The sequence below is a fragment of the Pleurodeles waltl genome, chromosome 3_1 (genome assembly GCF_031143425.1).
Source record: "Pleurodeles waltl isolate 20211129_DDA chromosome 3_1, aPleWal1.hap1.20221129, whole genome shotgun sequence".
Lineage (NCBI taxonomy): Eukaryota > Metazoa > Chordata > Amphibia > Caudata > Salamandridae > Pleurodeles > Pleurodeles waltl.
Genome location: NC_090440.1, coordinates 558821481 through 558847853, shown reverse-complemented (window position 1 = coordinate 558847853; position 26373 = coordinate 558821481). Strand labels below are relative to the sequence as shown.

The following is a 26373-nucleotide window of genomic DNA, read 5'->3' as shown; positions in this document are numbered from 1 at the left end:
CCTAACATTTTCAGCTAGACCATATTTATTTCAGGTTAAAAACCCTGATTAGGTTCTCATTTGTATTAATGAATATAATACAATATTTTTATTGATTAGTAGTTACGAGTTCTGTTTGAGGTAAAGTATCCCTTTTTGGTACATTATAAGTAGATATAGATTTCTCCTCAGTAACTGCTGTCACCTGTGATTGGGTTGTGGGCCTATTTATTGAATGGGTAATGGTATTTGAATGTTTGTTCTGAGTATCCACCTTCTTCTGATGCAAGAATGTGTACATTGATTTAGTTATTTGTAAGGCAAATTTAAATGAAAGAAATTGTAGTAGGTCAATATCATTGTCTACTCAGGACATGTTTACAACACTAGTTTTTTTAACATTGGTTCAATCGTTAATGGTTTTCATGAAGTATTTTTAAATCTGTTTATACATTTTAAAGGTAGTACTTGCACCAATACCAAAAGGGATTTATTTACTAAGGTATCAGAAATGTTGGTTAAAGGCAAAGTGATAGCTCCCATTGCAGTTAGAACTGGATATGGTGGAGGGGTTCGGCCTGCATCCATTTGGTTGATGATATGTTGGTCCAGACCAAGCGTAGGGTAATCTTTTTCTTGCAGTGATGGCAATTACTGTATCTTTGCTGCCAATCAAATCATATTTAATTCTGTTAGCAGATCAGAGTTATCAAAAGTGTTAATACCTTCTTGTTGTGCATCATTTTCATCTTCATTTTCCATGGGATCATAGTCACAAACAGGGTCAGACTCAGAGAAAGATTCCCAAAGCAGTCAATAATAGGAGGTGCATTTCCCTGACCAATTGTGGTAGTAATATTTGTTACATAACCATTCTGAATTCTAGCACCAGATTGTTATACCGCATCCTATGTTGCAAATAAGAAGAAAATTATTCACTTTGTTGAATTCTCCACTGTAAAATTGAGTTATCATTAACACTGAACTTTGTTCGAGGATCTTAACGTGTTCGCAAACCGTACTTGTGGTTGGTTTTGTTATTTGTATGTTAAAAAGACTTTGTTGGGGTAATTCAGTAAATTAAGTCAGATTATTAACACAACACAACACGTTGCATTTGCATTATATTGTTTCCTTGAAAGGAATTTGATCTAAGGCAGGGATAATTGTGTTTGCGTTAGAATGGACTTTTCAATGTGTGGAATCGGACTCACTGAATTGTTACATTTATTTTATGCGTTTGATCAAATTGTGTGGGGTTTTTCATATGTGGGATATGGTTACAAATATGACTAACATGTTTTTTATTAGTTGTACTATATAAAAAAAAATACAACAATAATGATCAAATGGGGAAGAAACTTATCTGTTAAATATGTCATGGCTCAAGAGAATGTGTGTTCCTCAACTATATATACACTGCTGTTTGTTGCAGATATCTTGTGCTTAGCGTAATGCTTTACAGTGAAAAACTGTGTGACTTGAGTAACTTGGTGGCATTAAATTAGGACCACTGTTCAGGTATCACATGTTGTGACTTTTATTTGCATATATAAATACCACTTTCTTTCTTGGTGATCACTATTAAATTGTTCCAATAACTCTCTTTTTTCATGTTGCACCATCTTGGTGTTTTAACTTAAGCTGGAGCCAACCTTTATTGAATAAAGTTTAGGAAGTAACTGAACACGTTACTTACCTTTGATAACACCTCATCTGATACTCTATCAAGTCGTAGATTCTTTACCTTAGAATTATCCCCCATCTGACTGGATCCGGAAACTTTTTGTGCAGTACTTCTGCACACCAGTAGGTGGCGTCTTTCAGCTGCACATTGGCGTCCATTCTGGAAGTGACATGCACAACGCCTATATAGATGCCACCCCAGCACGCTGACATAAGTTACTTTTCATGACCTTTCCAAGGAAATAGTGCAGAGCCACGCCACAATGGTTGTTGATGTACTGAGGTTCAGCACTAAAGACGTTAAACGACTACCGTATGTGAACAAATCTGTTTGCAGAGTTGGGAGGATGGAAGGGTCGGTAAGGAACCTGCAGCTAGTAGAGTCTCTACCAGATAAGGCATTACCGAAGGCTACTTGTTCATCGGATAGAAACTTCTAGCCACAGACTCCTTACTTTAGGGTAGATATCCAAACAATACCTCTCCGAAGGTGAGTCTGGGAACAGATTTAGATCAGAAAATCCTGGTAGACTAAATGGGCGAAGTGCCTGGCTGTCTAGACAGTAGTGGTTGGTGAACGTGTTCAGACGCGCTTGTGTGATGGCCTGAAAGATGTACAGGACAGGTACTCCACGAGCTAACACAGTGGTGGCAGCCTTGGCTCTGGTGGAATGAGTGCTCAAACGTGCAGGGGGTTGCTTCTTAGCCAATACGTATCAGATTTTAATGCAGAGCACTGAGATTGTCTGTTTTTGCACAGCTTTTCCCTTTTTTTTTGCACAAAAGTGCCCAAAGAAGAGTTGATCGTCCACCCGGAGTGTTGCGATTCCCTCGTCTAGGTCTAGTTCTTGTGTTTTGTGCAGCCAGCTATCCCAGGGGTGCTGGCTCAATCATGTTACATTAAATAATAAATGCAGTTAACTGCATTGAATTGCCATTGCTGGGTTTAATCAAGGCTTGTTACTTGTTGCTGTTAATGTGCACAGTTACCATTGCCAAGGCTTGTTTATTCTGCTCCCACAAGGTCGGTTTGTGAACACCTGAGCCTCTGCACATTTCTAGACAGCTGCTCTCCTGGTTGCTATGCAACACCCTCCTGTTCTTCTGTTTGCCATGTGCTACACATGACTACTTCCAAGACAGACTATGAAAAGCCTCACACAGGTCAGGCAGTGCTTGGCTTCCTGTTTCTTCAGAGGTGAGGTCAAGAGGGTCAGCCAACTCCTCCAAGCTTCTTCACTGTTGCTCGGCAACCAGGATGTCTTCCAGTACAGCTAAATGACACAATAAATGCACTCACAAGTAGTGTGAATGCTTTTGAACTAATCCTTTGTGTATTTAAAAAAAAGACTTTGGTGACTTTCATTTCCGAAAGAGAGACATTCAAGGTGGTTAGCAAGAATGTCTGAAAGACTGTTTATCAACAATAAGAGGGATAGGGAGATTGATGGTCCAGTGTACAGTCTCCCAAAATGACTAATCACACACTAAATAGGTACACTGTTCCACGAAAAATAAATCTAGGGGTACATGAATGTTCAGGAGCAAGAGCCCTCACACATCCAAATGGATGTCATGCTTCATCATCGGGTTGCTCCTTGTCAGACTGGCACTGCAATATCTGACGGGCTCACCCCGTTAGGGGGCTCTTTGCCGAAGATCTTTTTATAAGTGGCTGCCGTTGTGATAAACACTCACTAGATAATTGTAGAGGTCAGGCACTCGTTCTAGCAGGAGAGTGATAAGTTAAAATTGGTTCTTAGTCCCACAGGAGTCAGCACTATTTAATGTGTCAGAAGGAAAGGGTTAAGACCAAGATTAGAAGCAAAAGGAAAGTGGAGAATGAGGATTTATGCTCAACCACTTTCAGACTAAACACGGAGATATGGGAAATTATCACCTATCCCCTGAGACATGGTCAACATGTTTTGCGTATGGTGGTCAATACAGATCCTATAACGCTTCCTCAGGACCAACGATTAACAAAACTTCTCCTGACTCATAATAATTACGGGAGAGCACGCCAGGGTAGGTGATTTTGACCGCGACCGGCATTAATGAATAGTGACCGTTTGTGGCTTGCTACTTCCCAAGGGGCCCCCCAAAATGACGAGGGATGGGCAACCTTTTTGTTCATGATTTTTGACAGACAGTTTACTAGAATGTAGGTGACTGTAATTTATTTATACATACACACAATAGTTTTGTATTTTACTTATATTAAAATCCCCCTAACTTATTATGAGTCAGGAGAGGTTTTGTTAATCGTTGGTCCTGAAGAAGGGTTATAGGATCTGTATAGACCACCATACGCAAAACATGTTGACCATGTCTCAGGGAATAGGTGATAATTTCCCATATCCCCATGGTTGAGCATGAATCCTCATTCTCCACTTTCCTTTTACTTTTAATCTTGGTCTTAGCCCTTTCCTTCTGACACATTAAATAGTGCTGACTCCTATGGGACTAAGAACCAATTTTAACTTATCACTCTCCTGCCAGAATGAGTGCCTGACCTCTACAATTATCTAGTGAGTGTTTATCACAATGGCAGCCACTTATAAAAAGATCTCCGGCAAACAGCCCCGGAACAGGGAGCCCATCAGATATTGCAGTGCCAGCCTGACGAGGAGCAACCCGATGATGAAGCATGACATCCATTTGGATGTGTGAGGGCTCTTGCTCCTGAACATTCATGTTCCCCTAGATTTATTTTTCTTGGAACAGTGTACCTATTTAGTGTGTGAAAGACTGTTTAGCCTTGATTATTTTTATTATCACTCTTATCCAATCGCTTGTTGTCTTCAACTTGTGACTTGTGAAAGAAAGGAACACACCTAAAACCATGTTCTAAGAATATAACCCTCCTTAATGTTTGTGTGCTGCCTTTTACTAACAAAATCACAAATTCCTACAAATCATTTTCAGCGTTGACCCATGCTCAATGTCAGTAACTGTCACAAAAATGAACATGGGGGCAATCATGTTTTGAATGTCTTCTGAGCTTTATTGTTCAACCAGTGCTTATGCATATTTGCTTGTGTGAAGAAAATATTCCTGTTTTGTTTAAGTTACAAGTTTAGTGTGTGCAACAACGTCAAGAGTGATTACTTAACACAATATAGGACAGAGAGAAGCCCTATGGAGTGGAGAGAAAGTACAAGGAATCAAGTGGAGTGACAGGTGATTATCTGAGGGTCTGAGTGAGTGCGTGAGCGTTAGTTGCTTAGTGGGCAGCACGTCACTCATACCTGTTCCTTTCCCATGTAGAACCTGACTCCTCAACAATGCAGTGACACCGACCACCTGCACCCTCAAGAGTAGGGGCCCGGCTGGACCAGCAGCAGTGGCAGATTCTCTCTCTCTCTCTCTATCTGCCATCCAAATCCCCCTCCCTTTGGAGACACCTGCCAGGACTCCCATGTTTAGATCGACAGTGCCGAGAGGTATCCTGGGAGGATGGGGAAACCGACATCCCCCCTGCAGACGACCTGCTTTTCAATGTCGCTCTTTTTGGGTCCAGCCAGTGGAGTCTCTCCTCTTCTTTGGAAGGATCAGGAGGGAAAAATGTCAGGCAAGGTGATATGCTGGCCCACATGAAAAGGTGTCACTCCTTTCAAAAGAAAGAAGGCACAGGTTCTTAGTAACAGTTTGTCTGGATAGAATTTCATGTAGGGAGGATGTATGGAAAGTGCTTGCAGCTCACTGACCCTCCAGGCCAATGTTATGGTCACCAGTAAATCCATTTTGACGGTGAGTAAATGGAGAGGACAGTTGTGTAGAGGCTCTGCGGTGCACACATAGAAATGTCATGACCAGCTTGAGGTCCCATTGAAGCATGATGAATTGTCATGGAGGGAACAGGTGCTGGAGCCTCTTCATCAAAGGAGTCATAATGGGTGACTTTAACAACAAAGATTAGCCCGAAACCACAAGAAAGCCAAAATAGCTGATAAGTAACCTTTAACAGTGGCCACAGCAAAGCCTTGCTGGGCTCAGAAAAATAAGAACAAAAAAACTTTGTATAGTAGTGCAGAAAGAGGTCAACATTTCTGGTGGAATACCATGCCACAAATTTCTCTGAACGGCAATTGTATACTGTCTTTGTTGAGGGACCACTGGCTGCCAGAATAACATTGCATACCTTGGGAGGAAGGTCAAAAACTGTCAACTGTCGCAGTTCAATCTCCAAGCAAGACCTTGGAGTGTGCACATGTTCGGTTGTAAGACTCTGCCCTGCTATTGCAACTGATCGGAGCCCCGATGCTCATGCGTTCTAGATATCATACTCTCGGTACCCAATTCGGAGCCAAATGAATGACTTAGTGCTGGTTGCTACTGATCTTCCTGAACATTCTGGACAGAAGTGGAAAGGTGTACAGGAGGCCTGCACTCCTCTTAAGATGAAGAGCATCTCAAAGTTTCCTTGGGAATTCAAGCATGCGGAAGTGATGCACGTTCTCAGTAGTGGCGAACAGATCTAACCAAGGTTCTCCCAATTCTAGAATGAGACCTTGCACCACCTCCGGATGGAGACACCATTCATGATCTGATAGGAATCAGCAGCTGAGTTAATCTGCTCTGGAGCCCACCAGGTGTGCAACCACCAGGTAAATGCCCTGATGTTCCAGTCATCTCCAAAGGTGTAGGACCTCTTGACACAGGGCTCAGGACCTCACCTCGCCCTGTTTGTTGCAGTACGATGGTGGTGGTGTTGTCCATGAAACACTTGCACTAGCCTTCCCTTAATCGAAGAAAGAAAGGCTTTTAATGCAGCTGGATCACCCTCAGTTCCAACAAGGTGATATGGAGCTGGGGCTCTGCTGGGGGCCACAGTCCTCTAATACCCACCTTCCCAGATGCCAACCTCCAGGAGTGATGCATCTGTCACTACAGTCAGTTCTGAGTGGAAAAGGGAGAGGGGATGGATTGGACTGCTGCTGACCCAATCGTGGTTCGTCAGCCACCACTGCAGGACTTTTGCAGTTCCCTCTGAGATCTGGACCAGGTCAGATAAATTCCACTGAAACTGCACCAACTGGGACTTCAGGTCCCACTGCAGAGTCTGCATATGCCAATTGGCATGTGTTAATAGCAGCATGTAGGAGCCTATTTGGCCCACACAGCCTCAGAGTCAGCCTAACCAAATCCAGGATAAAGGCTGAAACATCGTAATCATAGCCTGGATATCCTGAGCTCAGGAGGATAGGCCTGCTACTGTAATGTGTCCAGCTCCTATGAAAAGAAGAGTCTGAGAGGGAGTCAGGTGTGACTTAGGAATGTTAATCACAAACCCCACCGAGTGCAAGGGGTCCGCCATAGTCTGGAGGTGGGAGACGATTGCCTGGGGTCACCACCCCTATCCCAAAAGCAGGGGAAAATTGGAACCCACAACCTCTGTATATGTGCTGCAACCACGCCATCACCGTGTCGAACACCCGAGGGGTGCTCTTAAAGCCTAAGGGGATCACAACAAACAAAGTGCTTGTGGCCCACTGTGAACCGGAGGCAACACCTGTGGGCATGCAGGACGGTCATATGGAAGAAGGTGTCAACTAAGTCCAGCGCCACCATCCAGTCTCTCTCCCGGGTCGAGTGCAGACAGGATATGAGCTAACGTGAGCATCTTGAACTTCTCCATCTTCAGAAAGAAGTTGAGAAGGCAGAGATCTAGAATAGAGCCTTTTTGGGCAACAGAAAGTAGCAGAATAGGAACTATGAACTACATCTGATGCCAGCACCCTCTCAATGGCTCATTTAGTCAAAAGATCCTGCACTTCCTGATGGAGCAGGGAGAGGTTGTCCTCCGTCATAAGAAGGTGGCATTGTGGAGGGGTTTCCAAAAAGGAATGGATTAACCCTATGGGAGATCTTGAGTACTCCCATATGTGATGTGATAGGATCCTGCAGGCCTATGGTGGGCCCATGGTGGTATGTGCAAAAACTAAAGGGGTTTGAAGGCTGCGTCTGCTGGGGGGAGTGGCGGATTGGGTCAACCTCTGGTTAGTGGTCACATGTCTGTAAGAACCGCATCCATGGCCACAAAAAAGCTGGGAAGCCTGTTGGGCTTGGTGGTTAGGCGGGAAAGGACGTGGTTCATAGCCCCTACTTTAGCTATGGAAGAAACAAAAGACAAAATGGGGTTGGCTGGGGCCATTGAGAGGCCCAAGGATTTGGCAGTAGCCCAGCTGCCCATAAAGTGATCAGCCCTGAGTCTGCCTTTTCGCCAAAGAGGTTGGAGCCATCAAAGGGCATGTCCATAAGGAAAGCTTGTACATCCCCTGAAAAGCCAGTGGTTCACAACCAGGCATGTAATTTTGGTGCCACCGATGATACAATTGCTCTGCCTAATGAGTCGGTCGTGTCCAGTCCGCAGTGAATGGTGACCTTTGCTGCATTTGTCATTTGAAATTTCCAGTCACAGTAGCTCAAGCCTCCACCGAGACAATGGGCAGCACCTGCACAACATAATCCCAAACTGTATGTGTATATTGGCCCAAAAAAGATGTGGTGTTAACTGACTGCAGTACTAGGCTGGCAGAAGAGAACATCCTCTAGCCAAGGATGTCTAACCTTTTGGATTGCCTATCCAGTTGAGCCTTAGGGAAAGCACCAGTGTTGACTTGTGAGGTGGAGATTTGGACCACCAAGCTCTCTGGGGTAGGCTTCTGGTGAGGAAACTGTGATCCCCAGGAGTGTGGCAATGGCTACGGGCAATTGTTCTGTGCACAGGAACCGATGTGCATGGTTTGGATTAGTCCGCTCGCAGGACGTCAATAAGGCTTCATTAAATGGGAGGAGAGGTTCCCGGCTGCAGCACCTCTGTCAAGACGTTCGCTTTGACAGCCACCGAGGGTAGCTGAAGGTCCCGGGCCTCAGCCACCCGGCGCACTCCCAGTGCAAAAGAGGCCCCTTCCTCCATAGCCAAGATGGGAGGAGAGACCAAGCCAGTCTTGGTGAGATGTCCAAACCACTGGCATCCGCCAGTTCCTCATACCAGTTGTGCTGTGGCTCCTCTAGGGGGTTAATGTAACCATAAGTGTTCTGAGATGCCTCCTGATAGTCTCCCTCTCCAGGTATTTCAAAGGAAAAGGCCAGTGGTTCCAACTGGCAGGGCATGGTTCCAGCCTGCGCTGGAGTTGGCGTCAGACAACACATATCCGGCTCTTTATCGGAGTTGGGTATGATGATGGTGCGAACCCACTGCAAGGCATCAGTGATGCTGAAAATGATGTGAGTGGCTCCACAGAAGGTTGCAGTCTCGTGGCTGAAGCCACTGCGGATCCCACACCAGATCATAGGGCCTGACTGTAAGGAAATGCCTCCTTGGCATGGTTACCCCCTGACTGTTTGCTGTTGCTGATGCTAAGTTATGATTTGAAAGTGTGCTGGGACCCTGCTAAACCTTTCCACAGTTCTAATGAGTCTAGTTTCTCCAGTACTCCACACCAGCTCAGAAGCAAACTCCACAGCACTTCGTGGCTTGTACTCACTGCCTTCACATGGAGAAGTGCAAGAACTCCAAGCCCCCAAACGTGAATGCCGCAAAATTGAGAAAGCATGGCACCAAGAACCCTCAATGAGCAATTTCTCCGCCCTCAAAACAACCATACGCAAACACCACCAACTCATCCGGACCACCAAACGGTCCTTCTACAAAGAATGCATAGACAATAACTCACACAACAGCAAGGAACTCTTTGCTATCGTCAGAAAGCTCACCAAACACAAATCCAGCACCATCGACCCCCCTCACACCCAAAACCTTTGCAACTCCCTCTCCAACTACTTTCACCTCAAAATCATAGACATACACAACAGTTTCACAGCATCAGCACCCACCGTCACCACCACCGACATGACCGACAGCACAACCCCCTCCCACACCAACCAACTACACACCTGGACCCCAACCAACGACGAAGAAACCGAAAAAAACATGAACTCCATCCACTTAGGCTCCCCCACAGACCCCTGCCCCCACCACATTTTCAACAAGGCCAGCCAAAAACCTTCCCAGACATCTGGAAGCACACCGAAGTCAACACGCTCATCAAAAAACCCAAAGCAAACCCAGAAGACCCTACCGTCCCATCTCCCTTCTCCCCTTCCCCGCCAAGGTCGCTGAGAAGATAGTGAACGCCCAACTGTCTCAATTTTTAGAGGAAAACAACACACTTGACGCCTCCCAGTCTGGATTCCGCAAGAACCACAGCACTGAAACCGCCCTCATAGCCTGCACAGACGACATCAGAACCACAGTGGACAAGGGCGAGACCGTCACTCTCCCTCCTGGACCTCTCTGCAGCGTTTGACACTATATGCCACCAAACCCTCAGCACACGCCTTTTTGACGCAGGAATCCGACACAAGGCCCTAGACTGGCTCAACTCCTTCCTTGCTGAAAAAAAATAAAGAGTTCGCCTCCCTCCCTTCCGGTCTCCAGCCACCAAGATCATCTGCCGGGTCCCCTAAGGATCCTCCCACAGCCCCACCTTCTTCAACATATACATGGCCCCCCTCGCCAACATCCTCCGCCCCCAAGCAATCACCATCATCTCTTACGCAGACTACACCCAGCTCATCATCTCCCTCACCAGGAACCCTTCCACTGCAAAGACAAACCTGCATGCCAGACTGCTCGACATCGCCAAATGGATGACAGCAAGCCACCTCAAACTTAACTCCAACAAAATAGAAATCATCATCTTCGGCCCCAACAGGATAGCATGGGACGACTCCTGGCGGACCACCACCCTCGGACCACCCCCAACACCCACCACCCATGCACGCAACCTCAGCATCATCTTAGACTCATCTCTCTCCATGGCTCAGCAAATCAACACCATATCGTCCTCCTGCTTCAACACCATTCACATGCTACGGAAGACTTTCAAATGGAGTCCCTTAGAAACAATAAAAACGGTCACCTATGCCCTCATCAGTAGCAGACTAGACTACGGCAACGCCCTCTACGCTGGTACCAACGCCAAGCTTCAGAAAAAACTCCAGTGAGTCCAGAACGCAGCCGCATGTCTCATCCTCAACCACCTCTGCCAGGAACACATCTCCGCTCACCTCAGATCCCTACACTTGCTGCCCATCAGCAAAAGGATCGTCTTCAAAGTCCTCATCCACGTTCACAGATCACTCCATGACACTGGACCAGCCTACCTTAACGAACAAGTAAACTTCCACACACCTACTCAACTTCTCCGCTCCACTGACCTCGCCCTAGCCACAGTCCCCCGCATCGAACGCACCACCTCCGGCGGCAGATCTTTCTCCCACCTCGCCGCCAAGACCTGGAACTCCCTCCCCACCAACCTACACAAGACCCAGGACCTCCTAACTTTCAGAAAGCACCTCAAGACATGGCTTTTTGAGCAGTAAACGCCCCCCCCCCCCCCCCCCACACCTTGAGTAGTGCGCTTAATACATTTTTTGATTGATTGATTGACTCAATGTAAGCCCCTTTCCTCCTGGTCTCCCTGAAGTCAACGTGACAAGAGCGGAATGAGCACTAACCCCTCCTCTGTACTGAACATGCCCAGACAGCAGAGGCCAGAATCATCCACAGAAATAAGTAGATGTACAATCCTTCTGTGTTTGCAAAATGTCTAAGATTGAAAGGGCACATTCCTGCATAATCTGCTTATCGAGGAGGGAAGAGGTCAAACGGTGCGCATCACATACAAAGAAGCCATACTCCTCTGCGCCTTCCATGCTTAAGAGGTGCTTTCCACACCAGAGGGAACCAGTCACTTTTCTGTGATCCTGTCTTATAGGTCAGAGTCCAGCCTCCTTCCCTGAACACCTTGTGCACAAGATCTCAAAACATCTATTTCCCTGTACTTGGCATTCCCAGAAGGTTAGGGGAGCCTTCTTTCAATGTGCTAATGAGGGCAGAGGATGTTGCACACCTAAGCTGTAAACCTCAGGTTCGGCAGGTCAGCGATCACACCTCTTACCTGATAGAAACGGGGTAGCGCTCTGATAGCATCCATGAGAACTTCAGGTTCCAGATTGATAAGTTTTGTTTTCTGGCCGTTGCTCAGGAAGTGCAGCTGCAGCGTGATGAGCTTCGCCAGCCGAGCGCACCGTAAGGACTGCCGGACACAAGATTCCTGCCAGGTAAACAACAGAAGAGATCACCATGGATCCCACCAATGATTCCTGTCACTGGGAGTGGAGCTAAACGTGGGGGTGGAAGTCTAGAAATGGAAAGTGACTAGGGACAGTAATATAGCAATGAGCAGGAGGGGCCTCCTTCCAGTCTCTAAGGGTGGGACCGATTGTAGAGACTGGAGGGAGGCCTACTAGCGCGACTGAAAAGGGGACATGAAAAGCTTAACAGTGAGGCTGCAGTCTCTTGGAGGTTCCTACAAGCAGCTTCTATCCTCAGCTACCGCAGATCTTCTACCCAAGGCTATATGGAGAAGGAATCTGCAGTGACTGCCACAGAGGGACCGAATAAATGAGGAAATGGAAAGAGGGCTGCAGGCAGATGAAATGCATGGGCAGAGATGGACAAAGAAAAAGAGGGAATGGGATTTTACAAGAGAGGGAAGGAATGGAATGATGGGGGAAATCTTTTAAGGAGAAAGTGCTGGGACAATACTGGGAAGAAGGGGACAAGGAAGTTTACTGGAAGAATGGAGTAATGGAGAAAATGAAGTATAGTGAGAAGAGAAGAGATGAGGAAGTTCATGGACATAATGGGTAAAGGAGAGACAGAAAGAAAGCACTGAGATGGTAGTGAAGAGGCTAAAATATGGCTAAAGGGAGACTGTGGAGTTCAGAAAGAAATGGGGATTAGGAGGATAAAGAAGAGGGATAAGAGGGTGATAAAGTTAACTACATGTAACAACAGTTCTTGCTTATGGCAATCTTTATTAAACATGCAAACACTGAATATCTCTGTCTTTGCGTGAGATTGTTCCAATGATAAAAGCAACACCCCATTAAAGACATGCTCCTTTAATAATGTTGTTTTATAATATATTTATATAGGTATAAATCTTGACTACCCTACTGAAAAACAAAAAAAGATTCAACATATCGGAAGCAGCATACCTGCCCAATCCCTTCTCTTGTTCCTTTTAAAAAGCGAACAATGAAAAGAAAGCTGTACCAATAGGCATGATCAATCCTCAAAAAGAGGACTTACTGCATTGCCAGTTTATGTCAAGAGTTCAACAGCTCCCTAATCCTGGGTAGTCATAGTCAGTCAATAAACTCCTTCGATGTCTTCTAAAGTAGCGAAGAGAAGGCTGTTTCAGAATAGAGTGGAGTGGTGCAGGATGGAGTGCAGTGTCAAATGGTGGTGTAGAGTGCAGTGTTGCAGAGTAGAGCAGCATACAGTGTTGTATTGCAGAGTGGAGTGGTGTAGAGTAGAGTGCAGTGGCTTAGACTGGAGTGGGGGAGAGTGAAGTGGCAAAGTGTGACCGTGGTGCACAGCAGAGTAGAGTGGAGTAAAGTGCGCTGGCTCTGAGTGTAAAGCAAAGAGTGTTGTGGTGAAGAGTGCATTGACGCAGAGAGCAGCAGAGTGGTGCAGAGCAGAGTGTAGTGATGTAGGATTCAGTGTCAGAGTGCAGTGCTGCAGAGTCGCGTGTTGTACAGTGCAATGGTGTAGAGTGGCGTAGGGTGCACAGGTGTAGAGTAGAGTTCTGTGGAGAGCTGTGGTGTAGGGTAGAGTGTTGCAGAGTACATTGTAGTGTCGTAGAGTGCAGTGGTGCAGAGTGATTGGTGTAGAGTAGCGTGGTTTTGAGTAAAAGGGTGTAGAGTGCACTCACGTAGAGTGCAATAGTTAAAGTGCACTGGCATAGAGTATAGGTGTGCGGAGTAGAGAGTAGAGTGACACAGCGTAGATTGCAGTGACATGGAGTGGTGCAGAGTGAAATGCCGCAGAGTGGTGCACAGCAGTGTGGAGTGGTGCAGGGGAGAGTGCAGTGGCATAGAGTAGAGCTGTGTAGAGTGCACTGGCACAGAGTGGAGTGGTACGAAGTAGAGTGCAGGTGTTGCAGATTGAAGTGGCGTGTAGTAGCGTAGAGTTGAGTGGTGTGCAGTACAATAGAGTGGCCTACAAGGGAGTGGTGTAGAGTGCAGTGGCAAAGTGTAGTGGTGCATAGTAGAGTAGAATGTATTGGCATAGAGTGGTCCAGACTAGAGAAGCGTAGACTGCAGTGGCGCAGAGTGGAGTGGTGCAGAGTAGAGTGTAGTAGCCTACGCTGGAGTGATGTGGAGTGGACTGTTGCACAGTAGAGTTGAGTGGAGTAAAGTGTATTGGCATAGAGTGGTGCAGAGTACAGTACAGAGACGTAGAGTGCAGTTGCTTAGAGTGGAGTGGTGCAGAGCACAGTGACACTGTGGAGTGGCATTGAGTGGAGTGGCACAGAGTAGGGTGCAGTGGCATGAAGTTGTGCAGAGTAGAGTGGAGTTCCATTACAGAAAATATATCTTCAATGGAAGTGACCATTACATTTGCACACATATACAGTTTTACAAATAAATGTTTAGAGCACACAAAAGATAATGTGTGAACTGTTATCACCTAGTGTATTGATTTGTTTTGATCGTATTTTTAAAATATCTGTTTCCACCACACTTCAGAATTACAAAAACAAAGTGGTTCATAAGTACTTTCCTAATTCTGATATATTCTGAAATGTCTGCTCAATTCGTATACAGACATTTACATTTTGTTGTGTTCTAGAAAAAAAACATGGGCCCCATTTCCCTTTCTGACAGTAAAATAGCTGTAAACGGGGTGTAATGGAGCCTCACACTCCTGGCCCCAGTGCCGCTGCACTAATGGTAATAATGGCCATATAAAAAGGAAGTCCCCAAATGTCACCCCTTTCCCCAAGGAATGTCTCTGATGAAGATGTATTTGTCAATTTGTAAATCAAAAAAATAGTTCTCACAAAGTGCTACTTCCTCTGTCCCATCTCTTTAACAGTATCTATGAATTTCGCTCCGTTCTTTTCTCTTGGGTCATTAGATTGTGGTCTCAGGAGTCTGGACTATCAGGGCTCTGCATTGGAATGCGACCCTCCTGGACTCACCTTTGGACAACAGAATGTAAACAAGCTGAAGTGGGTGTGAGTTATTGGGACCGATGTGCCCATGCTTTTTCTATTTTACAAAAACAGTTCTCGTACTTTTTGTTAAAAACAACAACACCTGAATGGTTAAGCAAACCTTTAGGTATCTCCTGGTGAAAATGAAAATGGTGTTGTGTTTCCTATGTGAAGCCCAGTGAGGACCAGAGTGGTAAAGAAGCAGGCCTTCTCGCCAGAGTGGCTGCTACCTCAGAATTGGGAGCCTTTATAGACTTTAATTGATGTAGTCACTTGAAGCTTCATGTTAACAAATATTTATTCTTTTTGAGAGGTAAGGAGGTTTTAAGATGAGTTCTGCAATGCATGGTTTTAATGGACACACATAAAAATATTTGCGATATGTATAGGCTGATTACCTTGAAAACAATTGTTTTATCTTAATCACTAAACATTTTGTGGCAACCTATTTATCCTGTGCCGTAATGCAATTATAAAAATAATTACTTGTAATAATGACTTACTACAAGTGCTTTCTGTCACAGGCTGGGATCTCGTTGCACTATAAATAAACAAGGTACCATTTCTAACTGCACAAACCACGATACAATTATGTGACTCTGCTCACACAAGACATGTGCAGTGACTGCATTAACCAATGGAGAATTCATAACATAAAATAGTGGACTTCCCATTAATTAGTTTAAGTTGCATTTATTTTTCATTTAGGGTGTGTGCGTTATTTCCTGTGCAGTTATCTGAAGGCGAAAGAATGACAACATAGTTGCAGAATGTTGTGCTCCTTTCAGCCTGGTCATAGACCCTGCCACCACACTCACTGACCTCCACCATCATGGCACTCTGGAAAACAGTCCCCGTAGTCATTATGCACTTCCACTGCCATAAGTCAAGAAACCCTGGGAATGAGACACTGACTCACCTCCAGGCCATCTTCATTTACAAGTACTTGCAGAGGCATTGGCACCCCCTTGGGAATAGTCACATGGCCATACAGAACCCCATGGGGGGGCAACCCAGAGTTTGAAGACTCTTGCTTTACAGTGACAGAACGGCTTGCTAGGCGCTGTGGCACAATGTTCACGATCAGAGTGGGGCAGTGCCCCAGGCACACTTCGGCAGTGCCACAGTCCTGCTGCTTCCCAATCACAGAGATACAGCCTGCTTCAGGCAGTCCTCATGGCAGTGCCACAGCACCAAGCAAGTCCCGGTTCACAGCAGCACAGTCGGCTCAGGCTACTCCAGCAGTGCCACAGTCCTGCTGTCGGAATACAGCAGCAGAGTATGTTTTGGAGTCACTTTAAGACTGTGCCACCGCACAGCCACTGGAGGCAAGAGAGACAACACTATCTCAGCAGCATGCCGGTCGCTCTCTTTTGTCGGCAGGCAGACCAGTAGCTCCAGGGTCATCTTGCTTGTCCTAGTAGCAGCAACTCCTTCCAGATACTCGCAGCTGGGCGCTCATAGCAGGGCAACACAGGTGTACGCCACACACAGAACATTCCTGTCCTAACATAGGCATTCATGAGCCTATATGCATGCATATATGATGCTTACGACCACATGATACCTCATGACCTCTCTGCCGCGTGCCCCTCGTGGATTCTAATCAGAGTGCCATGATTGAGGCTGGAGAGAGATGTGAAGAATCAGTGACCGGGAGGTGATTCCTGAGAGGGTGAAAATGCATTGTGTTGCTTGGTTACATACACGTATTGATCATGTACAGGAGGGGGGGGGGGGGTGAATACCCTATCAGGATTGATGGATTGTAGTTATGTCTACCCAAATCACTTTTGCTTATCCGACTGCCGACTTTTGTCACTCAAAATTGCAGTAATGTTTATGATAAAACTGAAAATAAAGATATAAAAAATTCATAGTGCCATGATGATCTTCTTGCACTAAAGGTCAGGAAGATTGTGACTCTCCATATTGTCAGAGTGCTTTGGAGCAGCTGAATGGCATCCAGGGTGTCATAACACTGCGATCCTTTAGTGTGTCAGTGCACTCTGTGTACATTGTAGGTTTGAAGGGGTCATGACCCTTTCCCAATTTAGTCACTAGTCTCATGCCCCAATGGCCTAGGACATCATGTTCTTTGACACAAGGCCGTATCAGCGTGAGGATGATATCGACTTGGGCTTATCGACATTCAGAACCTTCTCTATGGGGCGGATATTGCAATATAGCCTATGTAGGATTTCTGAGACGTATTGGGGAAGTAAGGAAACAGTGTGGCAAAGCTCCTTTCAACTCCCTTTTCACCTTCCTGCACTGACATTTTTCACACAGGGCATTTGGACTAAGTAAAATGTTAATGGCTGTTGAATGCAGGCCCAGATTTGTAGGAAAAAGCCTTCTAAACAAATTCACTGCAACTGTCTACCTGTCTACCTATCCATCTATCCATCTATTCATCTATCTATCTATCTATCTATCTATCCATCTATCTATCTATATCTTATCTTATCTATCTCTACACATAGGTACATACAGGTTATCTTTAATATTTATAAAGCGCACACTAACCCCCGAAGGGGCACACTGGCGTTGGACAAAGTTCTGATTGGGAAGAGAACGTTGTAATCAGGAGAACAGGTGCAATGTCATAGGAAAGGGAACAGCTTCTATCTAGGAAACAACCTTGTTTTTAGTATTTTCTGAAATGCTATTAAATCAGAGGTTAGAAGCAGTTTAAGGGGAGAGCATTCTGGTGGGTGGCCAACAGATAAGTAAAGGAGCATCCACCCACACGAGCGCTGGTCATGCGCCTCTGGAAGATGATGGCCTGTTTGGCAGACCAGGACTTTATAGTGAGTGTTCTTAGGGGCTTAAAGAAATAAACTTGATTCCTCAGACCCACAGGACCGACAGAATAAACTACCCGATGCACGCGACACAGCAATTTAAAAATGGCTCTCTTGTACATGGGCAGCCATTGAAGAGAATCCACACAGGCAGATACAGAGGTCCTGTCAGAAATGTTGCAAATCATGCACACAGCTGTGCCTGGGAGGCTTTGCAGGCACGTAAAAAGATAGTCGACCATACTTACGTATTAAGCATTACCGTAATCAAGCCGACTAGTGATAAGTGTCTGCATTATAGTTTTATACCAGTGAGACTGGGAACCAAGAGAAAATTTAGCATGATGCCAAAACAGCTCTCCCACGCAGCACCGACTTGGTGTTTCACAGAAAGAGAATCCTCATTCAGAAAGCCCAGGTTCTTTACTGATTTTTGGCTTTGAAGCGGGGCCCAACGAAACTAGCCACCAAGAGTTATTTCAAATGCTGTTAGCCTCCGAAAATAATACAATCTTGGTTTTCTCCACATCGAGCTTTAGACAGTGAAACTACATCCAGGCAGCTACTGCTGTAAGACGTCCCACGAAATGCCCTCTTGTTGCTTCACAGTTTTCATGAATAAAAAAGGCAGGGACAGAAAGAGGTGAGGCACAGAGAATGAAGGAAAGAGGACTATGTTTAGATTTAGAATGGAAGACAGTAAATGGGAGTCACTATAAGGCACAATTGGGCAGTAAGTAAGGGAAAATGAAAACTGTAAGCTGGAAGTGAATGTTTGAGCACAAGCAAGGAACTCTTCACTCCCAAAGTACTTTCCCAAAATGGCCAACACTATAGAAGGACGGAAATGTGAGAACACAAGCAAGAATTTCGCCAATCCTTAAGTACTCTCCCAAAATGGCCAGCTCTAGAGGATCTGAGAAGCATACAATATACCTTAGCATAGCTCTCAGCAGCATCTATCAGCAGGGTCAAGGCTTTCATCAAGGATCCTTTCAGCACTGCCATGTTTGCGAGGGATTCCTCTGAAATGAACAGAAGAGAGCAGAGGTTATCAGCGGGCAGGGGGAATATACTATGGAATTAATGCACCATTAAGATTCTATAAAGAATAAAAAGGAACTATTACTTACTTGTACCAGTACTTTAATGGTTAGATGTCTGTGATAGATTGACATACTATAAATATCCTGTTGTTACAGTGGGTATCTTTAGAATAGTCTTAAAAGTCTGAACAACTCCATTGTCACCCATTGTCTTCCAAAATCTCACTGGCATCACCAGTGTCAGACTATCCTGTCGAACCGTTGTAGGAGATTTGTCATCACTCCTTTGTAGAGGTCCAAAGGAGCATTATTCTTTTATATAGTCAGGTGGTTTGCACACATCAGCAAATAGCATATCATAGAGAAGGTGAGGTGCTTCATTTCTTCAGTGCGCTTTGACCCACCATGATACCTCATCAATCATCAGAGTTAAACAGTAGTATTTGGCAAAACGTACATACAAAGCACAACAATGCAGATTTCCACATCTGTAAAAATAATGTTAATTAGTAGCTGTATCTGCTTTCCTTGAAGGAGGGTGCTTTGGCATAACTGGAAATTGGCCATTAGCTAATCGGCAACAAGCTAGAATGTCCATAACTATCCATGTTCATAAGGTTGACGTGAAAAAGAATGTTCCTTCTAACTGAAGAACAGAATGGCACATGCATGTAATGTCTAAAGTCATATTAATACCCATTCTAGCACCTATTTTAAGTGAAATTCTCTCTTCTGGTAATTGCTGACATCACATATGGGTGCAACACCACAAACATTTTATGAAGTATTATCAATGTGACTTACAAAAAAACATGTGAATCACTAACTTTGCCAGCTATTGTGTTAGCTACAATAAATATACATTATATTAATGCTGTTTAAAAAAAAAAATATTTTTCAAATGCTACATTTACAAGAATAGACATATAACAAAAGCTCATCATTATGCATATTGTTTGTTCAGCTGATGTTTCATCTGGGCTCTTTTCTGTTTCTCACTATAAGGAAATGCCTCTTTTTGTATGGTGAAACCCATGTCTTTGGACTAATTCTGCTAGTTTCCTGACTTTGAGAGTGCACGGAGGCCTGCTTACTAGACCTCAGTGCTCTAACCCCAAAATGTGTATGTTGCATTGGCTATACCAATTTGCATATGCTAACTTGCAACTAAGTCCCTAGTATATGATCCCCAAAATACCCAGGGCATGTAAGGTAAAGAGTCACCCTAGGGACTGCAGCACTGGTTGTGACACCCTGGGTGCGACACAGACAAAACGAGCCTAGCAGTCGGCCATTGTAGACCGGAGGAGCAGTAATAAACTGTTAGCTTGACTTTGCCATTTAAAGCAATGCTGAAGTCAATCCTCCCTTTGCAATATGTGTAGGTTACCCCTATGGCAGGCCTATCGAGCCCTACGGTAAGGTTCAGCATATTTCACCATGCACACTATGTATTTTATATGTTCTGGCAGTAAAAATGCAGAGAGATGTGGTTGCACCATTGGCGAGTACAGGGTTACACAGTGACCCCTCACATGTGCTATCTCCTGAATGGTGCAACCAAAGTTGACACTCCAAGGTATCAAACAACTTGTTACATTAATTTTGCAAGTCGAACTCAATGTAACAAGTGGCAGTGTGTAAGTTTTACAAAGTTGCCAAATCGTTGCTTTCAATTTCGTGTGCGATTAACTGTTACAGAAGGAGCTTGACCCCGAGACAGCTTTTTGCACTCCCAGTGAGACATGTTAATGACTCCCAGGAAACCAGACAACAGGGGCCTGCATTGGAGAGTTGTGTTACCTCCCTCCTGCAGGAAGCCACACGGGTATTGGCCTAAAAGGTGAACTTCAAAGCTGAAGCTGAAGCTGCCTCTGAAGAGCAAATGGGGAACACTTGGGACAAGGACAGCCCCATTGTTTAGACAGACTAACTGGCCCATAGGAAGGAGAAGGGAACCTGTTGTAAAACCGTTTTTTCAGGGGGGTGTAGTTCCATTCACCCCCTCTCCCCCAACCCCAGTAGCCACACCTCTGGGTTGGGCTAGAGAGCTCTAGATGCAGAGAGAGCTGTTCTGCCATGTTCGGAGTAGGCAGAATGGTGCACCTTGGGATAACCAGATGACACACTTCCCAAGAAGTGGTCATCAGGAGGGAGGGAACCTAGCCTACTGGCTACTGATCGCGTCTACCCTTGGGGCACTTTCTGAACAGAAATAGGGCACCCCTGGCAGCCAGAACTCAGATCTGGCCAGGACTGAGGACCGAAGTAGGACATCAAGTGGCAAAGAGAGGCTGCACCAGCGTGGACTGGATGTCTAGCAAGGAAAAGGGACTATGCCTGCTTTATCCTGCTTGTGGAGAAGTCATCTCCGAAGCACAGCCAAAGCAAAGAGACTCCAAAGGTCAGTTTACTGATCTCCTGTTCACAGCCTAGAGACACAGCAGCTAAGAAGCCTTTTGGGTCAAGTTGGCAGCCGAGAATCTTCAGAACACCGCCATACGGCACCAGAGACCAGGACACGATGCTCAAAGTTGCACCCGAATATTCGGTGAACCTGAGAGAGTTGTAGGAGTGCAGCTAGGTTGCCCATGAGCAGAGTTATCACCCAGCGAAGCATTTGGCTGTGACCGCGATACTGAGCAATTTGTAGCTTATTGGCAACTGGACTTCTACCAGCACCTAGAAGACTTCAAGGGATGTTGACCCTGTGACCAGGATTGCCCTAGCCCCTTAGTGGACCAAGAAGTAGCCGCAGAAAGACCCCCATCGACTGCAATACATCCACAGCATACTTGAGCATCTACAGTATGCTTCATCCCTTGCATCAGGACCCCTTCCATATGAGTCCACTGCAAAGGGGATAAAGTGCCTGGAACTGTCTGGAGATTGCTTCATTTGTGGAGGTAACTGGTTTGGGGGACTTTGCTTGACCCCCTGATTGGTTCCTTCCTTGAGATGGTCACCTAAAGTAAGTCTTAGTGACGGCAATACAACTAGCCCAACTATTGCTCTTAGATAATTGGTCTGTAATTGGCCTTCTTTTTCAATGCATTTTCCCCTTCTGCAGAAACGGATGAGTAATGCTCTGTAGCATCTGTCATAAAGGGTATGAACGTATCATTTTAGTCACTGTTGGAGATGGGGCCATAAATATTTTTCTTTGCCATGTTATGGTTGGAGCACAATATAAACTTAACAAGGGGATTTCTGGGAGGATGTTGTGAAGGGTGATTAGTAGAAATCAGGAGTACCGGAATCACCATTAAAAACATTTTCCCTTGCTCTTATGCTTTTCTAACCGATCAGGAATCACATTCTATAGTCACAGAAATTCTAAACGGGGCAAACAGCATAGGCCTGACCAGCCTTGAAGCACATAGCTTGTGCAGAATTCCTTAACCAAAAACTGGGTCTTTGTGTTAAGGTGCATGCAGCGAGTAAATGCTTTCACAAGGCATAGATCTGCAATACACCATTGTTGTCTGATGGAATTAGAATATGTCTGGTAAAAAAGTTGGAACATACCCAAGTCAAAGGATTTGAATATTCCAGACACAATCTATCTGTTAATAATATACTATGTCACTTTGTTGCCTATGGTAAGATCAGAGAAGGTGTTCGAAAGATGTTACAACTACCAAAAGGTGGTTGTTTTTTCCAATTAGAAGGTAAGAGCCTTGGAAACATCCAAGGACCTTTTACTGAACACTAGTTTGTAGTCACGAAGGCTTTCTTTCGCAAAATCTGAGCCTTTCCAACTGCAAAATAGCTTATGGGTACGATCAAAACCCGAATTGTGAGTCAGTAACTTGTTACCAAATCACAAAACAGGTTTGCAAATACGTAAAGGATTGCAGATTGAAAGGGGCATATTTATAGCATCTCTTCCAGTATGCAATTTCTAGTGGTATGTACCAATAGTTAGTAACTGTAATTGCGGTCACAAATCATTGATAGGTTACCTACACCTCAAAGTAGGTGGTAACCCACTTGTAAACAGGACGGGGTCCCTTTGGGACTCCTTCCCATTTGTAAATGTTGTAACACATTTATTAATAGTAGGCAGATGTCCCTGAGACCACTACATACTGGTTAAAAAAGAGATTTTGAAACTTTTTTTTTTTTATAACACACAGCCTGGTTTCCTTTAGGGAAAACAGGCTTCCCTAAAAAAAAATAAAAGATTACTTCATTTAAAAGCAATCACAGATATGGTGGTCTGCTGACCTGAGCAGGCCACCCCACCTGTGAGTGTAGCGATTTGTAGTGGGTCATAGTTTACGACCTACCTAATGCACATTAATGAGGTAGGTCAAAGTGCGACCCCCTACGAATCAGAATTTTGCGAACCAACATGCTAGAGCATGTGCTGGTTAGCAAAAAAACCTATGCAGTCGGTAAAAGGCGGCGGGAAAATTGCAACCATTTTTACCAAATGATTTGTACGAACATAAGGCCCCAAGTTCTGTGGAGTTTCCTCAGCCTCAGGATGAACACAATTTGAGCTGGAAGAATGGAACAAGTATGTCTTGGTTCCCTAACATCTCAAGACTGTGTACTGTATAAATGTGGATATTTTGCAGAAAGGAACTTTCGCTCAAAATTCTTGAACCTGAAGTCATAGTCACCGTTAATGTTTTTTTCACCATCAAGAGGTTAGATGTCACAGACTTGATTTATTTGTAAATCAAGGGCAAAAGGACTAAGTTCAGGTCCCACCGTTGAACAGGATCCCCAACATGTGTCAGGAATAAGGCCATGCGCGGTCCAGGTCTTGCCCGAAACTCCGCTGTGCGGCTCTATGGCACTTTATGCGCACCACTTGTCATCCCCTCTTGTTCCAAAGGTGGCCATCAGCGTCGTATGCCCTGTGGCAGAGCTCACAGAGCTGCAGGTTCAGGACATTGGTGGTCAAGATGCACTTATCAGTGCTATTCCATGAAGGGACTACAATTCCCATGTTTTTAGAGGCAGCAGCCATCTTGGGGTGTGGCAGGCCTATAAAGCCCAGCCACACCCAAGCACGTTGCTCACTATTTTGAAGACTTCGATGCAGTCAGACCTCGTGGGGGTTTCTCTGAAGAAAAGCAGAGTTCCTGAATGGCAGAGTGACATCCAATCGAAGTAACATCCAATCGAAGTATCCTTGTTTCCATGGTGCATCTAAAAACGAGTAGGTCATACTCGTAGCGGTAAGGCCTTGATGGATCCAATTTTGGAGGAAGTAGTTACTTCCAAAAGGTAAAGTGCCCCTTAGCACAACGAGCAAAGAGTTTTCAGTTTCAAGAGTACAGCGGCCTTGGCACAACGATCAAAGGCATCTCAGAGCACAGGTGTAAAGCGCTCTCTGCACAGCAATTCAAGCTTTTCAGTTCACAGATGTAAAGCGCTCTAGGCACAGCAATTCAAGCGCTTTCGTTCACAGACGTAAAGCGCTCTAGGCACAGCAATTCAAGCGTTTCAGTTCACATATGCAAAGCGCTCTTAGCACGGCAATTCAAGCACTTCAGTTCACAGATGTAAAGCGCTCTTGGCATGACAATTCAAGCGCTTCAGTTCCCAGATGTAAAGCGCTCTTGGCACAACAATTCAAGCGCTTCAGTTCACAGATGTAAAGCACTCTTGGCACGGCAATTCAAGCACTTCAGCCCACAGGTTTAAAGCGCTCTTGGCACGACAATCAAAGTGCTTCAATTCACAGGAGTAAAGGTTCTTGGCACAACAAATCAAAGTGATTCAGGCCACTTGAGTAAAAGCACCCCCCTTAGCATAATGAGTGTAGCGCTTTAACGCAAGACACGTAAAAGCGCTTCCTGGTATTATAAGTAAATCGCTTCAAATTCAATGAGTAAAAACTTTTCGGCCTTTATAGTTGTGAATGTGAAAGTACTATTGGAGATAAGCAAATCATAGTTTTCATTATTCTTTAAAAAGCTTACGATGTGAAAAGCATATTTAATTCTTGGAGATTTTCTAGGTCATGTTTATGTTGTGAATGCATAGATGTTACAGGATTGATATTCTGAGTATAATCATAGCCCAACGTTCTTGTCATCTCTTGATTCTGAGGTCGTAGTTTACTCTTGTTCCATGTTTCAAAAAAGGGGCTTTGCCCTCATTTCAAAAGAGGTCTCCATCTGATATCTTGGGGAAGCATTAAGTCAAGAGTCTATTGATGAGTTACATTTCTATGAATGAGTAGATGCATATTTGTTCTAACCTTTTCTTTTCAGATCTCTCTCCCTGCTGTTCCCTACCCTAATTCCCTTCCACCCGACTGGCTTCATCATAACTCTGTGCTATAATAGCTTTCTGAGTTGGTGACGCCGGAAGGTGGGCCTTTTGTTCAGCGACGTGCAGATCCCGAGGAAAGGACACTGTGACAACATGTATGTATGTGGTATTTGTAAAATGCAACTCTAGCCAAAAGGCAGGACTGCTACACACATGGTCAAAGGCAAAGACACACTCAGTAAGTGCTTGGAGGGAAAGGTGGGTTCTGAAAGTGGAGGTAGAGTGTTACTTCATTATGATATATCGTGCTTTAAAGAGGTATGTCTTCAGCTCTTTACTAAAATTAATCAGGGTTGGTAGAGTCTTGTTGGATACAGAGATGATCCAGATCCTCAGTACATGAATACAAAAGGCCTGCTACCTTTGTTATTTTTTCCACTTCTTCACCTGCATGTGCCATAAAGGCTACAACAATATTTAAAGAGGCCAATAAAGAATGAATTTTGGTTATTTCCAAAATCCAGTGCAAATCATTTTCTTTTCTACTAAAGCCTTTTCTGCCAGGATAACCCAAAAGCCATATTTGTTTCTGACAAGACACTGGATTTATAAGGTAGCTTTTCACAAAACACATCATTTTCATGTACATACCACCATCGGAAACAAACATGGGTGACCTATTGCTTCCCTATGAATAAAAGTAACAGTACCTGCTATTTGGGTTTTTTTTCTTAGAAAGAGAAAGTTTTCAATGAAACAGGTTACACTTTTTGTCTTCTTTATATTTGTCTTTCTCTGTTTGCATTCAGCCACAATAATCAGAAAATGAAAAAATTGTCTAGTTCCCTTTTATTTTTCATTGAGCATATAACCCTCGTTTATATTGGTCGCATATGAGGTTGCACATATCAATGATTTTTTTTAACGTATCTTTCTTATCTCAAGTGGGGGGATGTAGTAAGGATCATGCCTTCCAGCTCAGAGACCCCTTTTTTCATTTCAGTTTGAAGACATGTTTTATTTAACACGTAACAAGCGATGAAGTCCTATCTCATCAAATGCATGTTTCTGTTATACATTTTTATTCTGTAAATGTACAATGAATGTGTCTGATAAGGAAGATCAATCAAAAACACATTCAGTAATATTTTAGTAACTATTTAGTTTAGAAATTATTCCAGGAATGCCATAAATCTTGTGACTGTTTCCCTCCATAATTCTATTATGTTATCTATTCTAATTACTTGCTTTTAGGCTTCCTTCTTTTAGTTTTAGAATCTTGCACATACAGGACAGGTTCCATTTTTAGGGGCAGTTTCCAAATTAGTTAGCCTGTCCAGCTTGTTTACCTTTGGCCCTGAAGCCATCTTAGGTAATAGATTTCGCCATGTTAGTTCATGGGAGTCACCATTTTAGATCATGGAGGTCGTCATTTTAGACCACGGAGGTCACCATCTTTCTAAATGTATGCAGAATCACTGTCATGTCTGCCATTTGACGCAGATGTCGTTTGACCTTATCTTTCTAAGAACTGTG

The 26373-nt window shown here is 44.5% G+C and overlaps 1 protein-coding gene across 4 annotated transcripts in view; it reads right to left on the bottom strand.

The window, feature by feature from the left end:
- The window catches only part of SPG11 (SPG11 vesicle trafficking associated, spatacsin), a 579875-nt gene that overhangs the window by 55243 nt on the left and 498259 nt on the right, over nt 1–26373 (bottom strand). For all 4 annotated transcript variants that reach the window (XM_069222954.1, XM_069222953.1, XM_069222956.1 and 1 more), the window contains 2 exons: nt 18491–18579; nt 11637–11792 (listed from right to left, as the gene is read on the bottom strand). In XM_069222954.1, coding sequence (XP_069079055.1) covers nt 11637–11792; nt 18491–18579 — 245 coding nt within the window. The remainder of the gene's footprint in view (nt 1–11636; nt 11793–18490; nt 18580–26373) is intronic.